Below are 11,657 nucleotides of genomic sequence, written 5' to 3' on the forward strand. Positions count from 1 at the left end.
GGTGCATAATAGCGGGTACCTAGCAGGCGTACCGGTGGTGCTGGTCAATGTGTATGCACCGAATTGGGATGACATGGCTTTTATTAACAAAGTGCTGGCGTTTATCCCAGAACTAGATTCTCATCAGCTAATTACGGGAGGGGATTTTAATTGTGTTTTACTGGATAGATCAAGTCCCGGAGTCCATCAGGGATGGCGAAGAAGACCATTATTTTGATACACCGGATGAGGAGTAGACCTTTATACAAAACGAGAAGTTGGGCTCGAACGAAGGGTTTGAATTGGGGTTGGGTTTGTTTTTTTGTTTTTGTGTGGGAAAGCTGGGGAGAGGGAAGGGGTGAGTGGATGTGATATGTGGGTTTGTGGGCATCGGTACTTTTTTGCAGGGGCCGGTCCCCGTGTGCGAAGGGGGGGGGGGGTGCAGGAGGCCCTGGGTCGTGGAGAACTGGGGTGAGGTTGTAGGAGAAAGGAGCTGCGCCATAGGGGGCGGGGGCGGCCCAGGTGGAAAACGTGGGCTTTTTCCCGCGCTGAGGAAGGGGGGTGCGGGGCCTGAGGGGAGGGGCGGTGCTGGAGAGGTGCTCACATCGGCGTGAGGGGGGGGGGGGGGGGGATGGGGATTCCACACGGGGGTCGTTGGCAAAGGCGGCAGCGGCTGGGGTCAGCAGGAGTCAGCTGACTTACGGCAGTGCAATGGGGGGTGCAACGGGGCTAGACAGTGGTCTAGCCGTGGGGGGAGGGGGGGGGTGGGGAGAGGGAACTGGGTTGCTGCTTTACTGACTGAAGGGGAGCTGGAGGTAAAAGGCAGAGTCGGGGGCGGGGATTCGCCGCCTGGGGGACTGGAGGGTGCGGGAGGCGCGGGCATGTGGCTGGCGAATGTGAGGGGCCTGAATGGGCCGGTCAAGAGGGCCCGGGTGTTCACGCACTTAAAGGGACTGAAGGCAGACGTTGTTATGCTTCAGGAGACGCACTTGAACGTGGCAGATCAGATCAGGCTGAGAAAGGGATGGGTAGGGCAGGTCTTTCATTCAGGGCTGAATGCGAAGAACAGAGGGGTTGCAATACTGGTGGGGAAGCGGGTGTTGTTGGAGGCGCTGAATATTGTGGCGGATAATGGGGGTCGATACATGATGGTGAGTGGTAGGTTGCAGGGGACCCGGGTGGTACTGGTGAATGTGTATGCCCCGAATTGGGACGATGCCGGGTTTAAGAAGCGCATGTTGGGTCTGATCCCGGATCTGGAAGCGGGGAGCTTGATAATGGTGGGGGGGGGGGGACTTTAATACAGTACTGGACCCAGCATTGGACCGATCCAGGTCCAGGACGGGTAAGAGGCCAGCTGCGGCCAAGGTGCTAAGGGGGTTTATGGACCAGATGGGGGGAGTGGATCCGTGGAGGTTTGCCAGGCTGGTGGCAAAGTTCTCTTTTTTTTCTCCCATGTACATAAGGCCTATTCACGGATAGACTTATTTGTGATGAGTAGGGCACTGATCCCAAGAGTGGAGGGAACGGAATATTCGGCTATAGCGATTTCGGACCACACCCCGCACTGGGTGGAGTTGGGGGAGGAGAGGGACCAGCGCCCGCTGTGGCGACTGGATGTGGGATTGTTGGCGGATGAGGAGGTTTGTAGGCAGGTCCGGGGGTGCATTCAGAGATACGTAGAGGCCAATGATAAGATGTAGAGGTGCAGGTGTGTGTGGTTTGGGATGCTCTGAAGGCGATGGTTAGGGGAGAGCTAATTTCAATTAGGGCTCACGGAGAAGAGAGAGAGGATTGAGAGGGAGAGGTTGGTGGGGGAGATAGTAAGGGTGGACAGGAGCTATGCAGAGGCCCCCGAAGAGGGGCTGCTGATGGAGCAACAGAACCTCCAAATGGAATTTGATTTATTGACCACGAGGAAGGCACAGGCTCAGTGGAGGAAAATGCAGGGGACAGTGTATGAGTACGGGGAGAAGGCGAGTTGGATGCTGGCACATCAGCATTGTAAGAGGGCGGCGGCGAGGGAGATTGGAGGAATCAGGGATAGGCGGGGACATACGGTGCGGAGTGCGGTTAAAATAAATGAGGTATTTAGGGATTTCTATGGGGATCTGTACAGGTCCAAGCCCCCGGAGGGGAGATGGGGGATGCGGCGGTTCTTAGATCAACTGAGGTTCCCGAGGGTGGAGGAAGAGTAGGTGGCTGGCCTGGGGGCCCCGATGGGGCTGGAGGAGCTGGTTAAGGGATTGGGGAGCATGCAGGCGGGCAAGGCCCCGGGACCGGATGGGTTCCCAGTTGAATTTTATAGGAAATATGTGGATCTGTTAGGCCCATTGCTGGTGAGAACCTTCAATGAGGCGAGGGAGGAAGGGACTCTGCCCCCGACGATGTCTTGGGCGCTGATCTCGCTGATTCTCAAGCGGGACAAGGACCCACTGCAGTGCAGTTCGTATAGGCCGATCTCGCTCCTTAACGTAGATGCCAAGTTGCTGGCGAAGGTCCTCGCTTTGAGGATTGTGTCCCAGGAGTGATACATGAGGACCAGACTGGGTTCGTGAAGGGCAGGCAGTTAAATGCGAATGTGCGGATTCTCCTGAACGTGATTATGATGCCCTCGGTGGGGGGGGGAAGCAGAGGTGGTGGCGGCTATGGACGCGGAGAAGGCCTTTGATCAGGTGGAGTGGGAGTACCTATGGGAAGTGCTTAGAAGGTTTGGGTTCGGGGAAGGGTTCATAGGGTGGGTCAGGTTGTAATACAGGGCCCCGGAGGCGAGCGTGTCTACGAACCGGCGGAGATCGGAGTATTTCAGATTGTACCGGGGGACGAGACAGGGGTGTCCCCTGTCCCCTTTGCTGTTCGCGCTGGCAATTGAGCCACTGGCCATGGCATTAAGGGAGTCTAGGAACTGGAGGGGGTTGGTCCGTGGAGGGGAGGAACACAGGGTGTTGTTGTATGCTGATGACCTGTTATATCTTGCAGATCCGGTGGAGGGGATGGCGGAGGTTATGCGGATCCTCAGGGAGTTTGGGGACTTCTGGGGCTACAAGCTCAACGTGGGGAAGAGTGAGCTCTTTGTAGTGCATGCGGGGGTGGTCAGGAGAAGGGGCTAGAGGAGCTGCCGTTGAAGAGGGCGGAGAGGAGCTTGGTATACCTGGATATCCAGGTAGCTAGGAGCTGGGCGACCCTGCATAAGCTTAATTTGACACGGTTGGTGGACCAGATGGAGGAAGACTTTAGGAGATGGGATGTGTTGCCACTTTCCCTGGCAGGTAGGGTGCAGTCGGTCAAGATGATGGTCCTTCCGAGGTTCTTGTTCTTGTTTGTGTTCCAGTGCCTACCCATCCTAATCCCGAAGGCTTTTTTCAAGTGGGTAAGCAGGAGTATTATGGGGTTTGTATGGGCGAGCAAGACCCCGAGGGTGAAGAGGGTGTTTCTGGAGCGCAGTCGGGACAGGGGTGGGCTGGGGCTGCCGAATCTGTGTGGTTATTATTGGACAGCTAATTTGGCGATGATCCGTGAATGGGTAATGGAGGGAGAGGGGGCGGCGTGGAAGAGGCTAGAGGTGGCGTCTTGTGTGGGTACTAGCTTGGGGGCGCTGGTGACGGCACCGCTACCGCCAACGCGGTACACCACGAGCCCGGTGGTGGCGGTGACATTGAAGATCTGGGGGCAGTGGAGGCGACATAGGGGTGAGATGGGGGCCTCAATTTGGTCCCCGATACAGGATAATCATAGGTTTGTGCTGGGCCGGATGGATGGGGGCTTCCTAAGTTGACATCGGGCAGGAATTAATAGGATGGGGGACCTGTTCATATATGGGACTTTTGCTAGCCTGGGGGCGCTGGAGGAGAAATTTGGGTTGCCTCCCGGAAACGCTTTTAGTTATATGCAAGTGAGGGTGTTTGTGAGACGGCAGGTGAGGGAATTTCCACTACTTCCAGCACGAAGGATTCCGGGCAGGGTGATTTTGGGTGTATGGGTTGGAGAAGGCAGGGTCTCGGCGATTTATCAGGCGCTGCGGGAAGGGGAGGAGGCCTCGGTGGAGGAGTTGAAGGGCAAGTTGGAGGAGGAGCCCGGGGAGGAGCTGTATGAGGGTCTGTGGGCTGATGCCCTGGGCAGGGTCAATTCCTCCTCCTCTTGCGCCAGCTCAGTCTAATACAGTTCAAAGTAGTACATAGGGCGCATATGACAGGGGCGAGGATGAGTAGTTTTTTTTGGGGTGGGGGACAGATGTGTGAGATGTTCGGGGAGCCCAGCAAATCACGCCCATATGTTCTGGATGTACCCGGCGCTGGAGGGGCTTTGCGAGGGCTATGTCCAAAATTGTGTACAGTCAGGTCAAGCCGAGCTGGGGGATAGCACTATGTGGGGTATTGGACAAGCCGGGAGTGCAGGAGCCGAAAGAGGTCGGAGTTCTGGCCTTTGCGTCCCTGGTAGCCCGGCGGAGGATCCTACTAATGTGGAGAGATGCGAAGCCCCCGAGCGTGGAAGCTTGGATCAATGACATGGCAGTGTTCATTAAGTTGGAGAGGATAAAGTTTGCCTTGCGAGGGTCTGTGCAGGGATTCTCCAGGCGGTGGCAACCGTTCCTAGACTTTCTCGCGGAACGCTAGGTGGCGGTCGAAACAGCAGCAACCCCGGGGGGGGGGGGGGTTTGGTTTATGTTTTTGTTAAAAGAGGGCGTTTCCCCCACTTTTGTATTTATTTGTTAAATGGGGTTAATGTATCTTTGTTTGATTTCTTATGTACAATTTTGTTTTTCTTTCTTTCTTTCTGGAGTGTTTGGTTGAAAATTTTGAATAAACATATTAAAAAAAAAAAAGGGATGGCGATGAAGTTATCGCTGTTCATGAAACAGATGGGGGGACAGACCAGTGGAGGTTTAGATTTCCATGGGGTAAGGAGTTTTCCTTTTTTTTTTTTGTCACATCCACCTGGTCGACTGCCGAATAGACTTCTTTGTGGTCCGTAGGTCCCTTCTCTCAGGGATGAAGTGGCGGGTTACTCGGCAATCGCTATATCGAATCATGCTCTGCATTTTGTGGACCTTATGTTGGAGCCGGGCCGCTCTCTGAGACCCCCGGGGAGATTGGACACGGCGATGCTCATGGATAAGAGTTCTTGTGAGCGAGTATCCTCTGTTATTGAGGAGTATATTAAGTTTAATAGGAATGAGGCCGACTCGCTGTCCATGCTCTGGGAGGCCCTGAAGATGGTCGTTAGGGATGAGATCATCTTGTTTAAGACACATCGGGATAAATCAGAGAAGGTGGCGAGACAGAGGTTGGTGGACTCCATTCTCGAGGTGGACTGCCAGTACTTAATTGCTCCGACACTGGAATTACTGACGAACAGAAAGAAGTTGCAAATGGAGTTTGAGTTGTTGACAACGGGGAAGGTGGTGTCGAGTTATCGCTCGAGGGGACTTTCTATGAATATGGGGAGAAGGCCAGCTGTCTGTTGGCTTGCCAGCTGAGGTGGCAGACAGCTTCCCGGGAGATAGTACTGGTCAGGGACCCGGTTGGCAGGGTTGTTTCTGCCCCAGAGAAGGGGATTGAGGTGTTTGAGGCTTTCTATCGTGGGTTGTATGAATCAGAGCCTCAAGTTGGGAACTCCTCAATGAGTCAATTTTTGGACGGATTGATCGTCCCAAAGGTGGCGCAAGAGAAAAGGCAAAAGTTAGAGGCGCAGCTTGGGCTGGATGAGATCATGAGTTGTATTATTAAGTTAATGCAGAAGGATAAGGCGCCGGGACCGGATGAGTTCCCCATTGAATTTATAAATCGTTTGCTGGACAATTGATCCTGCTTTTGCGAGATGTGTTCAATGATTCCATATGTTGATGGGGTGTTCACCCACACTGATGGGCGTCGATTTCCTTGATCCTGAAGGACAAGGATACATGGAATATGGGTCACATCAGCCTGTCTCATTGTTAAACACTGACATTAAGTTGCTGGCGAAGGTGTTGGCTGGAACCCGATCTACCAGAGGATCAGACTGAATTTGTGGAAGGGCCGGCAGTTGTCAGCCAATACCAGGTGGTGGTTAAATGTTGTGTTGTCGCTCTCCCATGGAGGATGATTTCCTTGGGATTTTCCATGGGAGAGCGAACGAGAGGTGATCATTTTGATGGATGCGGAGAAGGCGGTTGATGAGTTTGAGTGAGGATACCTCTTTGAATTCTTTGGCTTTGAGCCTAAATTTGTGTCATGGCTTAAGCTTTTATATAGGGCCCCCTCCATAATTGTACGAACTAATGCCCTGAGTTCGCGTTATTTCCAATTGAGCAGGGGTGCCCATTATCTCCGTTGCTGTTCGCATTAACAATCGAGCCGCTGGCCATTGTATTGATGTAGCCTACCGGGTGGAGGGAGATATAGCACTGGGAGTGAGAGCATAGGGTGTCCTTACAAATGGACGATCTGTTGCTATATATTAAGGACCCTCTCCCCAATGAACATGGAACATAGACCCCTGCTGGGTCACTGTCTGTGCGGAGTCTGCACGTTCTCCCCGTGTCTGCTTAGGTTTCCTCCGGGTGCTCCAGTTTCCTCCCACAGTCCAAAGATGTGCAGGTTAGGTGGATTGGCCATGATAAATTGCCCTGAGTGACCAAAAAGGTTAGGAGGGGTTATTGGGTTACGAGGATAGGGTGGAAGTGAGGGCTTAAGTGGGTCGGTGCAGACCCGATGGGCCGAATGGCCTCCTTCTGCACTGTATGTTCAATGTTCTAGACGGTAGGTTCACTACCTGGAGCGGTTTCAGCTCCCGAGGGCAAATGTATTTAGGTACTTGCAGGCGCAAGGAACTCCTTTCATTTCCTCTGGTGCCATTGCCCTCGCTTATTAATAGGGTTCTGGTCATGGGAGAACTAGGGGAAGGTAAGATCTGATGTTTATGTTCAGTTGATAGTGATGGCGCAGGTTTCGCTGGAGGTAAAGAGGAAGTGGAAGGAAGAGCTGGGTTTGGTTCTGGAGGGGGGATGAGGAATGAGACTCTGCATAAGATCAACTTTAGATCCTTGTGCGTGAGGTTACGTCTGATCCAGTTTGTGCACAGGGCTACCTGACCAGAGTGGTTCTTCCCGGGGGTGGAGGATAGGCGTGAGCAGTGTTCTGGGGGATTGGCGAATAACACGCATACGCTTTGGTCTTGCCCTAAGCTTGTCAGCGTCTGGGTCTCCTTTTTAGAGACATTATCAAGGGTTTTGGGTGTTCAGTTGGAGCCGTGCCTGTTGGTGGCCATCTTTGGGAGTGTCTGACTCGCTGGACCTGCAGATGTCTTAGCCTTCGCCTCGTTAAGAGCCGGGTGGCAAATTTGATTTGGGTGGAGGTCCCCGGTGCCACCTAAATCCTTGGCTTGGTCGGTTGATTCGATGGAATCTCTGCACCTGGAGAAGATTAAGTATAGTTGAGGGGGGTCTGTGGAAGGGTTCTACTCGATATGGCAGCCTTTCACCTTTTTTAGTAAGTTGGTTACCGTCAGCAATTAGGGGGAAGGGGTTTGTCATCTTAGTTGGATTAAGGGTTTGCATAGGTTTTGTTTTCTTTATGGGGGGGGAGGGGTTCAGAGGGTCGGGCTGAGTGTAGTTTAAGGATAGGATTGAGTTGGGGTTGTATTGTTGGTGGGTTTGTTTGTTATAATGAAAATTTTGCTTAATAATTTTTTTTAATTTTGTAATCTTGACAAAAGCTAGCACACTATAATGCACACATCTTTCTCTTTCTCTCTTCCAGATGCTGTTCTTGAGAATCAATTCAAGTTTTAAAATTCACTTGAAGAGGCAGCTGATGCGTTTGAATGTTGTAAATGATGGTGGACCTTTGCATGGGTTTGTACAGATATGTTGGCTCGTGATGTATCTCAATACGGTGGTGGTAGTGTTTCTGGTTTGAGTGTAATCGGTAATCATTTGTGCCCGCTTTTCAGATGTGATTTTTTTTTTTCTTCTTCTTGAGTTTCTGCTCAAAACACATTCGCATTTTAAATTTTTTCTCTCTTGGGATGTTAGTGTCGCTAGTCCAGCATTTATTGCCAGTCTCTAATTTCCCATCAAGGTGGTGATGAGCTACTGCCTTAAACCGCAAATCACCAAATGCAAAATCTGCCATTAACCAGCACAATTGGACACTTTAAAACAGCTAAAAAAAATATACATTTTTGCCTTGAAAGATATCCTGTGATGAATTGTGAGTGATAGTTGAGTGATCTAGTTTATATATTGAACAGTCATCATTTGGTGCAAATCAATAAATACAACTGCAAATGAGTTCAGCACCGATAAGAAAACATTTTAATCAGTGTCTGGTCCACTTATGAGGAACAAGATTTTAAAAAACTATACAGAATTATTTACTTGTTAAATTAGGATGCGAACCATCAGTTTTTAAATACGTTTTTAAAAAATTCCTTGAAAATGCTTTTAGAAATGTGCCCATTAGAATCTTTGCGTCCAAAAGAACTAGCTTAATTTCTCACACCTCCACGTGAATCAATAATTGCCATTGAAGTATATCTTTTTCTGTGAGCCTATTTGCCATAGAGAGGTATTCGAGGAAGATGGGGTAGTCATTCTAAGATGACTTGAATGATGTATTAGCTGCGCGAGTCATGCCATGTGTATATGAACGATCATCAGGTAATCCATTTCATCATCTGCAGGCTTGTTGCATCAGATCTCGCTTTTTACACTGGAAACGTACAAGCATTAAAAGGCCTTGAGAATTTGGACGTTAATATGACAGAAATCTGGGAACCGAAGAGGTGACATCTTGAAGAACACTCCTTTACATGCCAAGGTGTTTCGTGATGATGCTAAACCTTTGCTACCCTTAATGCCGGTCCTTCACTGTAATAGCATCTTGAAAGACCAAATCGGGGAGTGATTTACAGCAAATTTCCTTCCGAGTGCAGTGAGTGATCAGCTGATGGATCATCGTTTTTAAAACCTTTCAAACGAGGCTCAAGTTTCTGTGGACCAAAACCAGGACTGTACATGACCTCTGGCTTTACTGGAAGATAGACTGTAGCACTAAAGGATGCTTTGCATCTGATTATTTGTATGATAAACCTCATGTGCAGTCATAACACTATATGTTTAAAAAAAAATAGAAGCATAGCTAATGATGGTACAGTTTATAAAATACCTTTTAAACAGTTGTAAATTCTTGCAACATTAACAATTCATAAAAATGGATTGGTTGTTTCTTATCCATGTGGGGGGTTAATAATAATCTCGAAGCTTTATTTTTTTACAGACATTTCTATGGATTTTAAAAATCTTTTGGAGTGGTGGTTGCATACGAGATGTACATTTTCCTATACCCCACAGCTTGCTGTTAACCCAGGCTTTAAAATCAAAGTGTTTCAGGGTTTATTTTAACTGTTAAATCCTCAATGCACCTTTTTGGTGAAAGATAAACAGAAGTCAGCAATGGTATATTTGTAATAAAATCATTTTTCCCTAGGTGGGGCACTTTAAGAATTTTTCTTTTGTTATGTGTGGCAGTTTCTCTTCTGAAGCACGTTCTTAAGGGAAGCACTTTGTTTAAAATGCCTCACTTGGTTTTTATGTAATGCTTTGGGAAGATATGGCTTTGTTTTTAAATCAGTTTCGAACCTTTTGACAAAATTGTGTTAGATTGAGGTTAATTTCCATCATTTGTGTGGGAATTTTGCACCATCTGTAATCAGAGTTAACAGTGAATGTCTACAATACAGTCAAGTGCCTATGTTTATTTCTGTAACAGTACAAAAAGCTACAGTTTGTGCTGTCAGGAATGAAATCCTTATTTACTGAGTGCCTAATAATACATTTTGGTGGCACTGAAGACTGACCATGTCTCCCATTTGTGCTGCTATTACAATTAATTTAAATCCAAGCTTGCTGAGGGGTTTATTGATATCTAATAGTAGTATCCCTCCAATTCTGATGTTTTTAAATTGAAATCTCAAAATAAAAGTTACATGGACGTGATTTTGTTTTTGCAGTTTTGTAATGAGATTTTTAGCTCTCACTGTGAATGTACAAGTTCTTCATACTCCATAGATAATATGGACAATTATTGTCAAAGCAACATTTACATTACCACGGTGGCGCAGTGGTTAGCATTGCTGCCTACGGCACCGATGTCCCGGGTTCGATCCCGGCCCTCAGTCACTGTCCGTGTGGAGTTTGCACATTCTCCCCGTGCCTGCGTGGGTCTCACTCCCACAACCCAAAGATGTGCAGGGTGGCGGATTGACCACGCTAAATTGCCCCTTAATTGGAAAAACATAATTGGGTACTCTAAATTTATATATTTTTTAATTTACATAATCAAAGATTACTTTCTCTTTGAGCCTGCTAACCGACCTTTGGTTTGCTACCAGTCTAGAAATGTTTACAACAGTTCTCGAGTGGGTGACATTTTACAGTTATAGGTTCATAAACAGGCTGCTAATTTAGACATCCAGGATAGTAATTCAGTAGAATTTAGACAACTACTAAGAATAATAGAATGCTTCAGCACAGCACATGAGTCAATCAACCAATCATGACTTGTGGTGGCTCGAGACTTACACTGGAAGCTTCCAGTAGTTAACAACGATGTTTATTGATGAAAGACAAAGGCAGTTAGATAACAGGTACAGAACACTATACAACAGCTTGCTGGTCCACACTGCCCGGTGGGCCTGCTCTCAGGGGCCATGCAAACTCCCCATTGGCTGGGGTGCGTGCACTCCTGCACGATAGGCCCCTGAGCCGGTCACATGGTGTGTGGAGCTCACCACCTTAAAGGGGTCATGCTATCGCCTCTCTTCTTCCCCTCCCCACCCCCCCCCCCCCCCAATAAGTCCCTTAAACCCCCCCCCCCCCCCCCCCAAAACTATGTACAAAAGTTACAATGGTTAACAGGGACAACCAAGGAAAGAGAGTCCATCAAAAGGTCAATCAGTCTAGTGACCTCCAGATCCTCCCGGACCTCCGTAGTCCAGCCACAGACTCTGCACTCGATGGTCGATGCCATCTCAGGAGGGGCCCACTTCGACAGGTGAACAAGGCTCACTGACCTCGACAGATACGGCAGGTTGAACAGAAGTGGGAGCCTCCAGCTCCTCTTGGCTGGACCGAGCTACAGGAGAATTCAAGATGCTCACTAGACTTGTCTCCACGTTGTGGGTCACCACCCCTCGACTCCTCAGGTGATCGATGTGCTTTTTGACAGTCTTCCATTAACATCGACCATGTAAGATGCCAGTCCCGACTGGGCCACAGCCCATCCTTCCAACCAAGGCAAACTGGCAGCGAGTTTCCGGAGAAAAAACGGGCCTCCCATACGGAACGACCTGACTCCTCTCTGCTCTGATGGCTGATCTTTCTGGCAGGCCTGACATGCCTCCACCCTCCCAGCCAAATTTAGAAATACAAGATCCAATCGGATTCTCCACTGACGGTCCATGAGCAGCTCAGCGGGCGTGACGTCTCTGGTTGAAGGAGGGGTTGAGTTTTAAAACAACAAAAAATTCGCCAACCTCTCAAAGTGTTTTTTCTGACTGCCTTTTCATGGCCTTCTTCAAAGTTTAATGGCCCTCTCAGCCAGACGGTTTGACGCTGGGTGATGGGGGGCTATCTCGTGTGTCGTATGCTATTTGCTCTCAAGATGCTGGAAATCATCGTCGGTGAGGAGGGTGCT

The 11,657-nt window shown here is 49.2% G+C and overlaps 1 protein-coding gene across 1 annotated transcript in view; it reads left to right on the plus strand.

The window, feature by feature from the left end:
• Positions 1-9,958, plus strand: part of vps54 (VPS54 subunit of GARP complex) — a 161,738-nt gene extending 151,780 nt beyond the window's left edge. Inside the window, 2 exon segments of the mRNA XM_072507135.1 lie at positions 7,719-7,813; positions 8,644-9,958. Of these exon segments, the coding sequence (XP_072363236.1) occupies positions 7,719-7,813; positions 8,644-8,749 (201 nt within the window). The 3' untranslated portion in view covers positions 8,750-9,958.
• The last annotated feature ends 1,699 nt before the right edge of the window (positions 9,959-11,657 follow it).

Source organism: Scyliorhinus torazame, chromosome 1 (assembly GCF_047496885.1).
Source record: "Scyliorhinus torazame isolate Kashiwa2021f chromosome 1, sScyTor2.1, whole genome shotgun sequence".
Classification (NCBI taxonomy): domain Eukaryota; kingdom Metazoa; phylum Chordata; class Chondrichthyes; order Carcharhiniformes; family Scyliorhinidae; genus Scyliorhinus; species Scyliorhinus torazame.